Here is an 18,353-nt window from a genome sequence, read left to right as displayed (position 1 = left end):
CTGTCGTGCTCTCCTTCTGTTTGATCTTTGATGACCCTTCTTTGTCCCACTCCAGAACGGCTTGTCTCCCCTCCACATGGCGACGCAGGGCGACCACCTCAACTGCGTCCAGCTGCTGCTGCACCACGAGGTGCCCGTGGACGACGTGACCAACGACTACCTGACGGCGCTGCACGTGGCCGCCCACTGCGGCCACTACAAGGTGGCAAAGGTCATCGTGGACAAGAAGGCCAACCCCAACGCCAAGGCACTGGTGAGTGAGGAGGGCGATGAGGAGGGGGGGCGTTGAAGCTGTAGAGTCGCACCGATCGTTTGTTATGATGCAGATAAAAGCGTGAAGGAAGGGGAGGATGTTTGGTGATGAGGTGCAGTCCAGCCCTGATTCAAATCAGTGCATTCATTCATCGGATAGGATGCTTAAATCTGCTGCTGATTTTGTGGCCAACAAAACAACAATACCAAAGCACTGTAAAAAATGAGGTTGTGACTTTGCTGGATATATATTCAGATAACACATGTGGTCTGATTTTTATGTCTTTTAAATTTTTTTTCCCATTTTGTCCAGCAAAAATTAATGAAATCTCATTTTCACACAGCAGTCTGACGTGAGACTCGTTCATATGTTATTTCTTTCTGACTCATAATGATAACTGAACGACAGACTTGTGTCAAGATGTGCCTTGTATCTGTGTGTTTACTGTGTGCTGCTGCAGCGTTTAAAATATGCATGTTGTAAAAGTGCTTTGAAGAGGAACATGCTTTCAAGTATAAAATAGATGGATCGGGGTTGTGGTAGTGGAACGTTTCTGTGTTGCAATCAGGTCTTGATGATTTCATCTCCCAACCAACCAAAAATGTCTTCCTTCCTTTCAAGTCCTTTAGTCCCTCTCCTCCTCCTTTCTTCCTCACCTTCCTCGTTATCCCCACTTTTTCTTTATTTACAGCAAAGAGATGGAGGAAATGAATAAAGCAAACAAGACAAGGAGAATGAAAAAGACTTTTTAACCCTGGCTGGTGTCTTGGTGTAAGACAACCATCTCCGTTCTGTAATGGGAGAAGTCTGGGTGTGGTTAGAGCACTGGGACTTTATAGCCAGAGAGAATGAGAAGGAAAAAAAGCACACGGAGAGGAAAATGAAGTCATAGGATTGAGCCAGAAAGCTCAAAGTAAAGCGAGAGCGAGGGAGGGAGGGAGGGAGGGGGCCGAGTATACGTGTTGGTGAGAGAAGAGTGAGTTGTAAAGAAAGGTATCTATTTCAGTGCAGCCTACTTTTTATTTTTTACAGCGCAGAGTCGAGTCAATTATTTCCACACATGCTTGTCTGGTTTGAGGGGTTGAGAGAAAAAGCGAAAGAAAGAGGGGGAAAAGGGAAGAAGGTGCCGTCTTTGTACTGTATTTTCCATTCTGCGTTCCAGATTTGTATCCCGCCACCTCGGCAGACCTGCAGAGCAACACACAAAGAGCTTTTTGGACTATTTTTCCGCTTTAAAATGTTCATGTTTTTGTGTTTTTGTGGCTTAGAATGGTTTCACTCCGCTGCACATTGCCTGTAAGAAAAACAGAGTCAAGGTGATGGAGCTACTTCTGAAGCATGGAGCGTCCATACAGGCAGTCACTGAGGTAGGTGTGTGTGTGCGTGTGTGTGTGTGCGTGTGTGTGTGTGCGTGTGTGTGTGTGTGTGTGTGTGTGTGTGTGTGTGTGTGTGTGTGTGTGTGTGTGTGTGTGTGTGTGTGTGTGTGTGTGTGTGTAATCAGCAAAAATGTTGGAGCTGAGCTGCGAGCGTCACTGGAGAGCGTAGGCAGGTTTTCACAGAGGTTAAACTTGTTGTCATTGCAGAGGAAAGTAACTTCCTGCATTTACATACTTCGCTTTATTCACCTTCTGCTACTTTATACTTCAGCTCCACTACAAATACTGTCATTTTACACGTATCTGACACCTGCAGTAACATTTCAAATACTGCACACACTGCAAAAAGTCATTTTTATTTATTGATCTAACCCTATGAGTCCCAGTGGAACGCCGGCCTCCCGCTCGCTGTTTAAGTCACGCTTGTACACAAACTGATTGGTCTAATTCCCTGTCAATCAACATATCAATAGCCCTGGTTCTTATGAACAAAATAAGGTATCAAAGTGTGAAAGTACGAAAAAGCGTTTCAGCAGTCATGACTTTGTTTAATCGTTTTCATTAATTTCTCTCCTCCTCTGTCCGTCCAGTCCGGTCTGACGCCGATCCACGTCGCAGCGTTTATGGGACATGACAACATCGTCCACCAGCTGATCAATCACGGGGCTTCACCAAACACAAGCAATGTGGTGAGTTCAGAAAGTCCTGTTTCTTCTGTCTTTCTCGCATCCCTGTTTAATGGAGAAAAACCTCTTGGTTCATAGCGTCAAAAAGCCACCGTACACTGCCTGCTCGGGACCACAGTGTGAACACGGTGGAGCGTTTAGCAGCTAATAGCAGCTAGCTAGCCAAACATTAGCATAATTGGTCTCATATATTAACATTAGCTATAATCGTTTTACTGTATCTCACCAGTTCTTGTCGACTCTTTTCAGTGTTTGTCTCCTTTCTCTGTTGCTTCATCTGCGGTTCATTTCACAGCAGGATTTGCCACACTGATTTTATCAGTTATCATTACTTCATGCTACATTTTCTCCTTGGGCGTATTGATGTCTGGGTTAAATTTGGATTTCGTGCTCGCGCTTTCCATTTTCTTCGAGGAGAGCAGCGTTCTCATCTTCTGTCCAGTTTTCTTTTTGTATTTTGACCGTTTTGGAGGAGCTAGCTAATGATGACAATAGCAAAAACATTTTCAGGCAAGGAGACAAGCTGAGGCGCTGTGTGCATTAAACTCCTCAGGTTTGGGAAATTTATTAAACGTCTGCCTGCAAATTCGCCATACCTACTTATACACTGTGCTCACAGCTTGTTTATACTGCCCCCTAGTGGCCAAAAACAAGCTGTTTGAACATAGAAAGTGACTTCATGCCGCCCTGAATCACCTCGAAGAACAGTGAGCAAAACCTCCAAAATCTGCTGTTGTTAAGGGAGGAGCAGAGAAAGTCTATTAATGCCATGTGTGCGTAAGGAAAGGACGTCTCACTCTCACCGTGTCCATCAACACTCCTCCGTCGGAAAAACAGGAGTGAAGAGAAAGAGAGGGATCGATAGGAGGAGAAAGAGGAGAAAGAGGAGAAAGGAGCAATGAGCGAACAGACAGGGAAGAAAAAGGGGAAAGAGTGCTGCACAGTCAACTCCTCAACCCCAAGTATTTGGTCGCCCACGCCGTGTCTGTGGCCAGGTTACCGTAGAAACAGAGCATTATGGGACGTCATTATGGTGAGTTGGGTGTGGAGAGCGAGGGGGTCTCTCTTTCTGCCTCCCTCTCTCTCCCTGCACCTCAACAGAGAGGGAGTTTCTACCAGGTTTCTGTGTGAGTGTGTTTTCATGAGGAAGGAAGAAGAACCAGAACTTTGGATTAAACATCAGTCCCTCTTTCCTGTGTGTGTGTGTGTGTGTGTGTGTGTGTGTGTGCGCGTGCGTGCGTGCGTGTGTGTTCCAGAGGGGGGAGACAGCTCTCCACATGGCAGCGAGGGCAGGACAGTCGAACGTGGTCCGATATCTGATCCAGAACGGAGCACGAGTCGATGCCAAGGCCAAGGTAGACCACGCGTGACACTCAGAAAACACGTCGAACCCATTCAGCCACGACGCTTTTGTGTGTTCGCGTGTGTGTAGTTTGTCTGAGACGCAGTAATGGGTGTGTGTTTGCATGTGAGCGTGTGGTTGCGTCTGCACGTTTCTAATTACTGAGTGACTACAGTACAGAAGCAGCTCCCTCGTTTCCAGTTTATCGTCTTATCCTCATTGGATAGAAAAACTTTTTGTAGGGAAACTGTCACGACGTAATTATAGAAATTAATTGCTTTGCTGTGTAGATATGTTAATATTTGTGTTGAATTTACTTAGCAAAGAATAGCAAAGCCACTACTTATTTACTTTTCATCCCTTCGGTGGCGTAAATCATTGGTTCAGTTCAGTTTCTCTCTTAGCCGCTGTGCTTTGGTATCAGCTAAAGTTGCTTGTTTGGTTGTCGTCACCAGGACGACCAGACCCCGCTGCACATCTCGAGCCGTCTTGGTAAGCAAGACATTGTCCACCAGCTGCTGGGAAATGGAGCATGCCCAGATGCCACCACTAGCTCCGGATACACACCTTTACACCTGGCTGCCAGGGAGGGACACAGAGATGTGGCTGCAGCGCTGCTGGACCAGGGAGCGAGTTTGGGTGTTATTACCAAGGTAAACATCACACACATGAGGAAATGTGACGTGTGGAGACAGATCGGAGCAGAGTCCAGAAAACATCAGGGCGGCGCTGAGTCCTGCATCAGCAGTGAGAGCTGAGTGGTCTGCCGGGTGGTCCAACGAGAAGACAGTTAACAGTTAACAGTTGTAGATCTGCCACATGAGGCCGCATACTCGATGTGTTACTGCTAAACTGTTGGCAAACCTTCAGGGACTCTGGGACCGAGGAACATGAGTTACAGTTGACTTTCTGCCAGCAGGAGAGCTGGGTCAGAAAAACTTCTCTGGAGTCTGAAGACACTGTTCCTGGACCGGCTTTCTTTGTGCATTACTCATTTCATAACATCCATTCAGGCTGTAGCACAGCGTTTGATGGCCGTAGTTTCAACACGAAGGAAAGTCCCTAATCTCTAAATACAGTCGAACAGACGAGATGTTTCCAGGTCACTTTCAGCCGCGACACACACATCTCTTGAGGTCCTTTTAAGGTCCCACCAGCCAATATATTTATACCATATCCACCACCTTAGTTTAGCATGTTTGTATGCTAATATTTGTTAATTAGCAATAAATATAAGGTGACTGAATGGATATTGCCCGACCTGCCTGTAATGACTGAAAAACATTTTTAAAATGTCAGTGAAGCATCTTCACAGATTGTGATTAAATCTTCAGTGCAGGTCAGTGAAGGTCGTAGATTATTTACTTTGACATTAAAGGATGGATGGAGCACAATGTGGGCTACAGTCCTAACGTTTCAGTAAATTCACATACGATTAATCCAGTGCTCAGGTAGCTGGATGATTTTAGATCATCATCATTCATCCGTCCACCGCCTCCATCCATTTATATACGAAATCCAGGCCCCGTAACTGTTAGTCACCCCTCAGTTTGCACTTACAGTATACACACATGCAAACACGCACACACGGCTGGGTCTGTCTGGCCAGTTCACAGATCTGCGTTGCCTCACAGATGAAGAAACTGATGTAACACATCTTACTTCCACACTCTCAACCCTTATTTTGTTTCATCAGCTTTAAGCACCAGATAATCAGTCTCTCATGTTGTCAGGACACTACCCCGCAAATGGCTGAATTATAAGGGATTAAACAATTTAAGCAATAAATTGATCTTAATACTCTTCTCCGTTGTGCGTCTCCACAGAAGGGCTTCACTCCTTTGCACGTGGCTGCAAAGTACGGCAAGATCGAGGTCGCCAACCTGCTGCTGCAGAAAAGCGCTCCGCCCGATGCTGCCGGGAAGGTAACGCATGTTTGAGCACTGGAGTGTGAAGGAACGATGACAAAAAACAAAGCGTGTGTGAGCTCCACCGTGAAGAACGGGGCACAGTGAACGTGTCCTCGCAGCTCACACACGTGTCACACACCACCGTTAGCTGTGTACATGTTTGTTTTGCAGCTACACTTTCATGTTATTCTCTTGATCACCTCTGCTCACTGCGCTGTGCTACACGTCAATCACCGTCTAACACTGGTTGTGTGTGTGTTCAGAGTGGACTAACTCCACTGCATGTGGCGGCACACTATGATAACCAGAAGGTGGCGCTGCTCCTGCTGAACCAGGGAGCCTCCCCGCACGCTGCTGCTAAGGTAGGAGTCAGCCCCAGCGGTTATATCGAACGTTCCTTGATGCGTTAATGCACCGAAACCTCTCGCTCTCTCTTTGGCTCTGGGTGAAAGCAGGCTGACCTAGTTTCAGTCACCCACAAACAGGCTGAGCGAAGCATTGTGATTGGCTGGTCGGGCACCCGTTCCACTCTAACAGCATCTATCCAGAAAGGGCTGCCACTGAAATTAGCCAGGCCCCAATAACTCTTATTCCCCGAATAAGCCGGTTTTCGGGCCACGACCCCAGACGACACAAGAATTTTTGCTAATAAAACTGTAAATATAAATTGTACATTGAGAAATGTCAAAATAACTGGTCTAGATGATATTCCTAAACTTAATATTATGATATTAATACAAATATTTTCTTATGTTTATATATACTGCAATATTGTAACTATGCAAAATTGCATATAAGATGTCATGAAGATGCTGAATGAACTGTGTTGTGAAGAGTTCAGAAAAACAATTATTCACATGTGTGAACCGAAATATTCGACCACTTGTTAGTTTTTAATTACACTTTTCTTGAGATAACTAATTTAAAGGAATGGTTTCACATTTTGGGGAACGCACAGTACTTCGATGAGAAGATTGACCACACCCTCATGTCTGTGTGCTAAATATGGAGCTGCGTCCAGCAGCCTGTTAGCTTAGCTTAGCATAAAACAGGAAATCGAAAGTTTGCGTTCACACAGCGACTGTTTCTGTGTACTTTAGATTATTCTGTAACTTGACTTGGCTGTGTACGAGTGGATAATGGAGGTCTAGGAAAAGAAGAAAGCAACATATGGGACAAAGAAATAACCTTCTCTGTTTGTCTGAACCCAGAACGGTTACACGCCGCTCCACATCGCAGCGAAGAAGAATCAGATGGAGATAACCACCACCTTACTGGAGTACGGTGCCTCCACCAGCACGGTGACACGCCAGGGAATCACGCCTCTGCACCTCGCAGCGCAGGAAGGCAACGTGGACATAGTGACGCTGCTGCTGGCTCGAGACGCCCCCATAAACACGGGCAATAAGGTACGAGATGTGTGCGCGAACGCCGCCGTCGCTGCAGATGTTTGCGTCTGTGTACGCGTCTCACAGGCAGACACAAGGGGACATGGGAGTAATTTTTATGCTGTATTTGTGTGAACTTTAAACTTGTGTTTAATGGTCAGAACCTTACTTCAAAAATGAGAGTGTCTTTATCCAAGACGCTGTTATTTAGGCTTTAGTATGATGCATCTGCAGTGAGTGTTAAGTCTCTTCTTTTCTGTATATTTGGATGGAAACCCAGCTTGTGTGTTGTTTCTGTTTCTCTCTGTGTATGTATTAAATTCTGTCTATGCGTCTGTATATCTAACTGTCTCTCTGTCTGTCCTCAGTCTGGTCTGACTCCGCTCCACCTGGCTGCCCAGGAGGATAAAGTCAACGTTGCTGAGGTCTTAGTCAACCATGGAGCTACTATAGACCCTGAGACCAAGGTGATACTACGAGTCTCTCTTGTCTTGGGACTCATGTGATTATTTTTGCAAAATAAGCAAATGTTCACGGGTTGCAGCCGATTCCTACTTGTCTTTGTTTTATTCCATTGTAAACTGAATATCTTCTTATGAAAAGACAGCAGTGAAATACGTCTTTAAGTGCACTCCTCGTAGTTTTACAACATAGAATCTGCTCTTTTTAAGACTGGATATTTGGACAAACCCTTTGTCACTCTGAAATCTACAGACCCCAGTTTAGCTAAATGTTAATCAATCTCAAGGTCGCCGAAAAAACATCTTCATCAGACCTCGCAGGAATCATCCTCTCTTGCTCATCGTCTTTGTTTCATTAAATGAATTCCACATTTACATTTGAGGCGGTCGAAGAGTAGGCAGCGCTGTCGCCAGTGACCGGATCGCTTTGCTGATCATAATTTGCAAATGATTTTCTCCATCATCAGCTGGGATACACTCCTCTCCATGTGGCCTGTCACTATGGCAACGTGAAGATGGTCAATTTCCTGCTGAAAAATCAGGCGAAAGTCAACACTAAGACCAAGGTGACCTTTCATTGTGTGTGTGTTTTCTTTTATATCCGTGTGCAGCAGATATTGGAGCGGTTTATTCTGATGGCTGTGTGTCAGTGGCAACAGATGTAATGGATTGCTGTGTGTGTGTTAGTGTTTTCTAACTCCTCAGCTCTCTCTCTTCGTCCCTCCTCTGCAGAACGGTTACACACCTCTGCACCAGGCTGCACAGCAGGGACACACACACATCATCAACTTGCTGCTACATCATGGAGCATCGCCCAACGAACTCACCGCTGTTAGTACACACACACTCAGATGAACACTACAATACACACTCCAGATGTTTTAAGTCTGGCTCATGACCTTTGCAGCTTGTGATCTGTTCTCTCTCTCGATCTGAGATAGTGATGATTAAGGTTTAGATAGATGTTAGGGTTGTTAGGGTGATCCTACGATGAACAGTAGTTTTGATTTCCTGATGCTCACCTGTGTTATTTTTCATTTTTCTGTCCAGAATGGAAACAGTGCTCTTTCCATCGCCAGGAGGCTCGGCTACATCTCTGTGGTCGACACACTCAAAGTGGTCACAGAGGAAACTCTGACCACCCAGGTGCGTGTGTGTGTCTGTGTGTGTGTTGACTGAAATGTGCTGATAAGACACTACTGACTGAAATGTGTCCTCGTGCAATGCCAGGCCTTTATTCAGAACAGGCTTATATTAGAGATAGCCCTTTATTCTTACTGTTCGCAGTTATGTGTACATTTTATCAGATTTTTTTTAGGTGTTTTGCTAATCTGCTCTCTCTGTTCAATACACTTCCTCCATGTTGAACTCATATCTTGATAAATTCGGCCTCGTGTTTCTGCTCTTTGCGCCGCTGCTGATTTTCTCTTTTTAGTAGCAACACTGTTCTCACTTACTAATTAATTGCGGTTGGGTTCTTAGTTTAGTTGCTGTCATTGACACTCAAGACTTCCTACAATAAAGCTTTACATTAAAACGCCTCCCAGTGGCTCCGAGGGCACAATCCTTCTCTTTCCTGGTAGGCTTTTAATGTGAAACATCTGCAGGAAGTGTTGAATTTCATCTCAAGTCGAAGCAACTGAAAATAATGAAGGAAAGCAGCGTTAAAAAGAGAAAGTTGAAAGTTGTGCTGACTGAGTTTGCATTATGGAAATGCACGTTAGCCATTAAAGCTAATGGCGGCTTCTACTGAAGACTTTGTTGGACTAGAGGAGTGTGTTGGCAGGTAGTTTTCATTCATGTCTCTGTTTGACAGACTGTGATAGAGAAGCACAAGATGAACGTTCCAGAGACCATGAACGAGGTGTTGGACATGTCCGATGACGAAGGTGAGGAATCGCTTTACTTATTGACGTGTTAATCCGTGTATTGCTTCACATCTGTCGGAACAGTTCTCCTGATACAACCTGACCCCAGTCAAACCCTGGAGAGACAGCCAGTGTGTTTAAAAACAGTCATATTTGGCTTCTGGGTTGGACCCGGATGAGATCCCAGCGTTGCTCCCTTGGTTGCTAAATTTCCTCGTTATTGTCAAGGAAACGCTTATTTTGTTGTTGCTGAGTAATCCAGGTGAGAAAAGCCAACAGTATTTTTTTCATCATGAGCTTATTTTATGTCATCATTTGACATTTTACTCACAGTCACGATGATTTCAGGACTTTATTTCCAGATGTACAGCACTCCCTTCATTGTTAATTCTTTCTTTGCCTTTAGTTTTATTACAGACATGATTTTTCCATATTTTTGGTTACCTTTTTTCTCTAACCCTCTCCCTCATCCCAATCACACAGTCTGTAAAGCCAATGTCCCCGAAATGATCACAGAGGACTATATATCTGATGTGGAAGAAGGTATTTTTCATCTTTCTTCACTTTTTTTGTTCTTTAAATCTTCATTTCTTTGTTTCACTTCAATCTGTTCTGTCCTCTGTTCTTAACACTTCCAATCTCTGCCTGTCTTTTATGTTTAACTGAACCATTTTATACCCTGATTTATATGTACTTTCTTTAATTGAATGTAGTCAAATAGGATGCACAAACCCTCGTACTGTACACTTTCAGCTGCCGCGTCCCCCTTCCACTCTTTCACGCTGCGCTGTTGTAAAACCTTCAGTATTTTCATGCATCAAAATGCAGGAAATATGTCTCTCTCCTGGTTGCCATGCCAACTGTCTGCATATGGCGTTGTGGAGTGTGTAACAGATTTCTTTTCATGGTGTGAAGTAGACGCACACACACTCGATCCTTTGTCTCTGGAGGCTTGTCGGTGACGCTTCCATTGTAGTTTCACGCGTTTGAGCCAAAGCAAACATGGTGTCAGCTGCTGGAGTGTGTGTGTGTGTGTGTGTGTGTGTGTGTGTGTGTGTGTGTGTGTGTGTGTGTGTGTGTGTGTGTGTGTGTGTGTGTGTGTGTGTGTGTGTGTGTTTACTTATCTCTTTTCTCATGGCTCATGAAAGGCTGAACTTGAGCTCTATACTGGCTGTCACAGACTCGGGGGGAGTGATCGATATATTGAGATTTTTCCATCAATAGTTTGTTTCATTTTCGTTCGCTCTCCGGTGTTTTCAGGCTTTCATTTTCAGTTCGTCCCATATTTCTTTCTCTCTGCCGTTCCCAGTTTTTATAGCTGCTAAATGTCAGCAGAGCGAGTTCACTTTCCCACAGTGGTGCAGTGCGTGTATGCGCTGATATGAGATTACCAGCTGTGCCATTGTTTCTACCGCTCAGAGACGACTTCTGCTGCTGTCGTTTATATTTAGATTATATAACCCTGATTCCAAAAACTGCACAGAGACAATATATTTAATGTCGTGGAACGCTCCAAAAACACCTGTTTGGATCATTCCACAGGTAAACAGGTGATAGTGTCATGTTGGGGCATCCTGGAAAGGCTCAGTCCGTCAGCGAGGATGGAGCGAGGTTCACCACTTTGTGAACACACGACTGTATAAAGGAGATTAATGCACAACTTTTTTGGAATCAGGCTTGTATCTGCAATATAATGTACCATAGATCTGTGTATAGAGCGGCGTGTGCAGCTCTGTGCTGTGAGTTACGACTGTTGGCCTGAATATTTAGGTGACCGCATAGTGAGTCTTTAGCTGGGCAGAAAACAGACGACAGAATGGAAAAAAGAGAAGGTGGAACTGGACGAGTTACAAAATGAAGTGGAAAATGTACACAGGCTGTATAACATAATGTGATTATGCAGCCTTATGGCCCAGCCGCTAATAATCCTGTGAGGTGATTTTCCCACCAGTTAATAAACTCATGACAACTCTGGACAGTTTACAAGAAAGGATATTTGTCTGCGATGCTCCGTATCTGTAGGGCTTTCACTTTGATCTCCAGTTGCTGCAGGGCCTCGTTAATGTGGCGCACTTGAAGGTCTACGTGTAGATTACATGTGTGGCGTGCAGATGCCGCCACCTTCATCAGGCAGAGTTTACAACTTACCTCGCTGATGTTATCGGGTTCTCTGTGAGCAGTGAGTATAAGTCTGAAATACTGCCAAATAGGTGCGTTTGGTAATTGGTGTATGCCTGATCACCATGCAACGCTGTGTAACCCCGACTCCCGCGGCAAGCCTGCCGCATGCATGAGCGCAAAGGTGTTCCAAAGAATGAATGGTTGAAGGTGTATTTCTTCTTTATTTGAACAGAGATGGATGTTGGAAATATCTGCATCAGCTATTCCTGTAAGTCCAACAAACAGTGACCTCACTGTAACTAACTCCAGTAACCAGTCTGAAGTGCTGCAGCTGAACTGATGCAACTAAATGCTGTGTGTTGCCACTTCTTGCAGTGTCTGTGTGCTAATGTGCACATATCTGCCCTCACACTTTGTTGTCGTTTCTGTTGTAGAGCTTTAGTAGAGTGTCCATCTTTCAATCCCGATCTAAAAATACATGGAGTGTAACTCTAGGCACACAAACACACACACACACATTCTCTCATGAGCCCACATACCAGCTGAGTAACAGCAATGATTAACATCTCCAGTAACACACACAGTCCGTGATCTAAATCAGGACAGCCCACAAACCCGCTGCAGTCTTCTGTAAACTGCTGGGCTTTCCAAAAAGTTCCAGTGTTGTGAGGAGAATTAATATTTAATCAGCATGGATAGAAAATCTGATTCATGAGAGAATTGAACTATTCAGAACATATTCACAATATGCTGGCCTATTATTATCCACTTATTTATGCAGTTAATAATCTGTTTCCAATGTTGTTTTTAGGTGAATATCCAAAATCCGTCATATGTTTTCATCCTTGGCTTTTCATGCCCGTCTTTGGCTTTTCATATTGTAAATATAACACGCTATTTAAAAAAAAAATCAAATAAGACATCAATAAATAGGCCTTGTTTTGCTCTAACCTCGAATATTTAACTCAGGTGTCTGCTTGAAGCTAACAGCTAGAGGCTACGTTAGCCGCCACTAGCATAACACACTTTGAGCTGTATGATGACCAGGTTTTAGCAAAGAAGAAGAACATGTGGGATAAAACAGATGATATCTGCTCGTTTTTATATCATTTTTATGGACCGTCCATTGTGAGTGGACAGTTTTATGGGAGCGCAGAGCTAAATCTGTGGGTGAGATGGGTCTGATGAAATGTGGTTGCAGCTTGTTTCAGCGGGTTTGAGGATTTATTTGTCACATACACAACAATTAAATTTCACTACTAGACCAGTGTGGAAAATAAGAATTAGAAAAAAGGAAATGTAAAGGAGAAAAATAGCTTACATTCGTCCATCTTTGTTCAAAAATGCATAGATTTCTACATGTCGGTGTTGTAACAGCAGCTACACTTAAATTTCTGATGCTGTCAGATCTTTGCAACTCGACAGTGCAACTCAGGATCGTTTTGGACTGATGCACCTAATGTCTCTGTTATTTGTGCACAGTGTTTAATCTTCTTTCTTCAGTTAAATTCTGCAAAGTGTCTTATTTGTCTTTGCAAGAATAGTCGCAATCGTAAAGACAGACTGAGCACATCAGGGTCTTTCAGCTGCAGTCACACATACTGTTATGAATTTCTGCAATCACTGCCCCCTCTGGAGGCGATAAAAACACACTGTTAGACATGTGAGTGTGTACAAAATACAAAGATCAACAGAGTTAAGGAGAGCCGTGAGGACATAGGCTGTCCTGTATGGACTCCTATAGACGCTGCATAGGTAGTTTAGATGTTAGACAACTTAGTCTGAGTCACCCGCTTACTATTTCTGTCCTGTACTGAGCTCTAGGTGTCTGTTCTGAAACTCTCTCTCTCTCTCTCTCACACACACACACACACACACACACACACACACACACACACACACACACACACACACACACACACACACACACACACACTCTCTGGATAATCCTGGAGCAGGGTGGGTAGGCGGGAGAAAGCCGATCTGTTTGTGTGAGCGTCGGGCGGTGAAAGAGAGACAGATGCAGGAGAGAGCGACAGAGTTGAAGGAGTCAGAGAAAGTTAGCTCAGGGCGAAATCCTGCAAACTGGCCTGAATGAAGTGCTTCAAAGCAGGAGGTGAGTTTCTGCTCGGCTCGGGGGGGGGGGGGGGGGGGTTGCTGTCGCTGGGGCTGAAATGAGTAGGGGGTCCCGGAGAATGAGGTGGAATGTCGCCACATCGGGTCTGTAACGTGTGTGAGGGAGAAGTTTAGGGGGAGGGGTGCCGTAGCAGCAGGGGATGAGGGGACAGGAGGGTGGGGCGGGGGTCTCCGGTGCTTTGTGGCTGCTGGAATGCCTTCCTTTTCTTTCTTTTCTCCGCCTGCATGCACTTGCTCCCCTCTCCCTTTTTAACTCCTCCTCTCCTCCCTTCTCCCTTTCAACTCTGCGGTCGCCGGTTCATCAGTAGGCTAACATCTACAGTACCTCTGAGGGGAATGACATGCCGCTTACTGTTTTCCTGCTAACGCAGGTTTCAGCTCTTTAACCAAGTTTTCTGTAGCTTGAGTGACTGTTTGCTGTGCTGACACGGACTTCTGCTGAGCTGAAAGTGTTTTTATTCGCCCTAACTGGAAAAACTGTGCTGTACATGAATCTGCGGTCAGTGAAAACTTCCTGTAAAGCTGCATGATCCAACCTTTAATTAGATTTAAAGCTGTTCAACTGATGTCTTTGCTCTCACTGTATTACTCACTAAACTAACCTGACGTGAAAAGTTACTGACAGCGGCGCTTTGTTGTTTGCGAGCCTTACTGTTAACATTGTTTGTCGTCGGGGGACTGGAGACAAAAACCTTTCAGTGACAGCAAGACTTTTGTTTGTGTGTGTTTGCTGGACCAAGGCTGAACTGGAAACAGCCTCAGGGTAGAGGCTGCATTGATCTGTCTGTCTAAAAGAGCCACTCTGTTGTGGTCTGCATGGATGACAAAACAAGGAGCACAGAGAGAAGACAAACATTTTGAATGTGCTTTCATAGGATGTCCCACCTAGTAACAGCTAGTCTGGTGCAGCTAAGTGTTGAGCATCTCAGCTGATGAAGCAGGATATGTGCCCGGCCTGTAGTTAGCTTTACTCATTCATATTCTCTGATGAAAAGATGCTTTCTTTCTGTAACCTCTCCTCTGCCCTGTGCGTTGTCAACCCACAGGTGATGATGCAATGACGGGGGACACAGACAAATACCTGGCCCCCCAGGACCTGCGGGAGCTGGGGGACGACTCGCTCCCTCAGGAAGGCTACATGGGCTTTAGCGTTGGTGCACGGTCACAGAGGTAAAACACACCCCAGATTATAATCTATATTAAGAGTATTTCTAAATTTGATAAGGTAAATGTAGTGTTTGTTATCACTTACAGTACAGCTATATAAAGTACTATAAGCGAGATGTCTAAAGGCCCAGTAACACCAGCGTTTGAAACAGCAATAATTAGCAACAAGGGTTCAACTCACACTTTTGACCAATAAGAAACCATCTTGACAGTTGAGCAAACGGAGAGCCAAAGAGCCCAAAATTGAGGATTTGACTTCAGCTTGTTAGCTGTGTTACAGTATCAACTGCTAAGCCAAAAGAGGAATGGTTTGAAGATACTTGTAAGTATAAGTAGTATAAATATGTCTTTTGAATAAGCCATGTGAACATATGTTCTGTTAGCAACCAAGCTAACGAGCTTGCTAACAGAGAGTCAGCAAGCTTGCAGGCTGTGAGAACTTTCCACTCTTCATTAACTCTTTATTTAATGAGCTAGTATGTGTCTTCTGAAAAAGCCATGTGAACACATTGTCTTGTTAGCAACAAGGCTAATGAGCTTGCTAACTGTCAGTTTACAAGGTAGCCAGCATGTTACAGCTTTTCTCCTCTCCAGTAACGTTTTATTTAATGGAGATAACATACAATCCTCAGAGAGGAAATAGAGAAAAGCTTTGCTAGCCTATTTGATTGATTAGCATTAGCATGTTCCAGGCTGGACAGTTTGTAAGCAGTTAGCCTGCTAGCTACATTAGCAAATAGCCCTGCAACCAAGCAAGCTTCTACAACCACATATCTATCGAAGATGCGTCGATGACTTTGGCTGTGCTACTTTCTGGTGTGACTGGTTCTTAAAACACAGATCAGCTGTTTGTAGATTTCACATGAAAATGGTAAATTCCTTTACACCACAAAAGGAAATCACTCAGTACAAAACAAGAAATTAGCCCTGCTCTTCTTTGCCAAAGAAGAAAAGTACTCTTGTGGCCTTTTTTTTTATTGCTGGCATGTGGTAGACATTCCCACCATGCTCTCCTTTATTTCTGATAATTACAGTACGCCAAGGTATCACAATTACTGTGACAGATACGCTGAAGTTGAGGCGTGCTGAAGAGTCTTTTTCAAAGCTCCAAGAAACGCTGGTTCTTAATAATCATCCCATGATTAACAGGGTAGCAGGGTTACACTGCAGGCAAATAACTAATCTGTAACTGCAAAAGAACGAAAACTCATGACCTGAAAACCAACACAACCAACATGAATTCACAGGGAGCTGGAACTAAAATCTATTAAAACACTCTGTTGAAGTCTTTTTTTTAAATTTATTTATTCTCATATTATCCAGACGACGTGAGATGCCAGTGAGGCCTTACAGTATCCTGACCTTGAATCACCACACACACACACACACACACACATTTTCCTCTCACCAGTGGGAGGTCACAGTTCACTTTCTGCGCTTGTTGGACTCGCACAAAAATATTGACACACTGCAGCCCTCTGAAGAGGGTGGGGGATATTGAATATCTGTGGGGTGACACACATGGACACTCAGCCACAGGAAATTAGAAACATGTTCGATTGTGTGGCCTTGAGCGCTGGGTTAGATCAACACACACTGTTTGAGTGAGGTGGGGGGGGGTGTGTCTGTTTGTGTGTCACCCCAAGATGAGAATGGGTTTAACCAATTGCTGGTTCGCTGCAGCGATGGGTTCAAATCACTGTAAGTTCAGTCAATTTAGCAAATTAATTATCTACAAAATCACTGTCAGTGCGTTGAAAGAAAGTTATGTTATGTGTTTTTTGTTGTATTCATCACTATAAAACTTTTGCATTGTCACTTGAGGTTTTTAAAATTAATACTTTTAAAAGCAAAACATGCAGACCCAGTGGAGTTGTGGCGTGGGAGGAGCTGCTTGATAAAGAAGAAGTTTTTCCTGCTGTAAATAACCAGTTCAGAGTTTTCTTAATCATGATGATCTTGATATCCTCAATGTTCATCAACTGAGAAACACAGAAGTCTCCAAAGCATCAGCTTTGTGTAGTGGATGGCTCTAAATACTACATTACCCATGAGCCACAGCTGCTTGTGCTATGGCAAAGAAGCCAATCAGAGGCATGAATCATTTCATGGTTGCTGGATTGAGTGTGATCTTCAGCTCAGCCTGATATTAGCAGTGGAAGTAGTATAAATATAAGCTTTATGGAGCATTTTAGCATTTTCTAGCTCATCGTTTTGGTTTTAAGGCCTGTAACTTTACTGTTTTGGTTCATTCTTGCAGCTCTCATCAACAGGCAGCTGTTTTCAGCAATAAAACCTCTGTACTCTACCTCAGCATCAAACGACAGATAGACAAAGTTGACAGCACAATAATGGAGCATTTAGCAGATAAAGAGTCAGGTATTTTCCTGAGGAGTTGGTGGAGACCAAAACAAAGCTAAATATTGGACTTTCATTCATCAGGCGGTCAGAAACAAATGAATGTTAATGTTGCTCTTCTTCTGTTGTGGCCATGAAAATCAGTTAATAAATACAGAAAACAAAGGAAACTTTTACACCAGGAAATGAAAATGACTCCTCCCTCCTCACAATTCTGTCATAAATCTTTGAAGCTGACCTCTCTGAGTGTACACACATCTTTGTTATTAGTCCAAAAATGAGTCGGCAGCATGTGGCATCATTTTACCAACCTGCATCTCTGCTCTGGCTTTTCTCCTCTTTGCATCTCTCTATCCACTCCTCTGTTTGTTCATGATCTTTTATTCTCTCCTCATGTCCGTTCTTAATGTTAGTCCCAAAGTCAGGTAAGGCTAAAGGCATGAAGAGGCCTCCCTACACCTCCCCCACCCCACCCATTTCAGCCCTTTCCCTCCCCCTGACTCCCCCAGACTCCAGTCACTATCAATACATGACTCTGTGGTCCAGTGTAATACATATTTACCGTGTGTTTGACAACTAACTTGATGATTTTGACCAGTTTTTTTATGTTTTGTGTCCCGTGGTTGACTTGTGATCTTTATGTCCGATTCCTTACTTTCAGTTGAAAACAGTTCTGCTGTGTTCCTTGCTTGTAGAGCTGTGTTTGCTTTTGTGTTTGACTGTGGTTACCGTATCATTAATGCTTGGGTTTTTGTGGGTTAGCCACATAAAGGTGGAGCTTTGCATCATTTTGGTTTCTGTGTGGAGTGCTCCTTCATAGAGCTTCCAGGGACCTGAGCTGATATATCTGCAGGCAGTAGCGCTGCCTTCATCAGTTTAGAGTCGTATAGTGACCACAAATAGTGGACAGTGTCTCACTGAATGCTGTTAAAAGAAACAAGAAGTTCCCTCATATCGACCTGCAGAGCCGGACACACCTACCCTTTAAAACATGTGCATGTGCCGCCATTTTTTTCCCCCTTTTGCAAACTTCACTCACAACAGTAATATTACAATTAGCCAGCTTTAGACAGTTTATTGAGGTGTTCCCAAAACAGGAGTCACGCCTAACTTATTAGAATAATGATTCTTGTTATTTCTGCCTCCTTGTTAAATGACATTTAATTGGCTGAATGTTGGTCCAAGACACACAGCACACATCAAAACATGCATTTTAAGCAAAATCAAAATTCATGAACTCATGCTGAAGCTAACAAGCTAGCACAAGTGATAGAGGTTCCCAGAGCA

General features: G+C 44.0%; 1 protein-coding gene across 41 annotated transcripts in view; it reads left to right on the top strand.

Annotated features, from left to right (window-relative positions):
* The window catches only part of LOC139349318 (ankyrin-3-like), a 130,121-nt gene that overhangs the window by 74,174 nt on the left and 37,594 nt on the right, over window positions 1–18,353 (top strand). For 33 of the 41 annotated variants that reach the window (XM_070989985.1, XM_070989984.1, XM_070990012.1 and 30 more), the window contains 16 exons: window positions 56–253; window positions 1,522–1,620; window positions 2,220–2,318; window positions 3,572–3,670; window positions 4,113–4,310; window positions 5,484–5,582; window positions 5,831–5,929; window positions 6,779–6,976; window positions 7,324–7,422; window positions 7,884–7,982; window positions 8,149–8,247; window positions 8,467–8,562; window positions 9,233–9,305; window positions 9,768–9,827; window positions 11,638–11,673; window positions 14,588–14,711. In XM_070989985.1, the coding sequence (XP_070846086.1) occupies window positions 56–253; window positions 1,522–1,620; window positions 2,220–2,318; window positions 3,572–3,670; window positions 4,113–4,310; window positions 5,484–5,582; window positions 5,831–5,929; window positions 6,779–6,976; window positions 7,324–7,422; window positions 7,884–7,982; window positions 8,149–8,247; window positions 8,467–8,562; window positions 9,233–9,305; window positions 9,768–9,827; window positions 11,638–11,673; window positions 14,588–14,711 (1,775 nt within the window). Of the gene's footprint in view, window positions 1–55; window positions 254–1,521; window positions 1,621–2,219; window positions 2,319–3,571; window positions 3,671–4,112; window positions 4,311–5,483; window positions 5,583–5,830; window positions 5,930–6,778; window positions 6,977–7,323; window positions 7,423–7,883; window positions 7,983–8,148; window positions 8,248–8,466; window positions 8,563–9,232; window positions 9,306–9,767; window positions 9,828–11,637; window positions 11,674–13,403; window positions 13,522–14,587; window positions 14,712–18,353 lie in introns of those variants that run through there. The other 8 variants (XM_070989988.1, XM_070989998.1, XM_070989990.1 and 5 more) reach the window with 2 other exon arrangements.

This window comes from Chaetodon trifascialis, chromosome 21, assembly GCF_039877785.1.
Source record: "Chaetodon trifascialis isolate fChaTrf1 chromosome 21, fChaTrf1.hap1, whole genome shotgun sequence".
NCBI classification, from domain to species: Eukaryota; Metazoa; Chordata; class Actinopteri; order Chaetodontiformes; family Chaetodontidae; genus Chaetodon; species Chaetodon trifascialis.
Note: the sequence above shows the minus strand (reverse complement) of the source record. Positions and strands in the feature narration are given on the sequence as shown.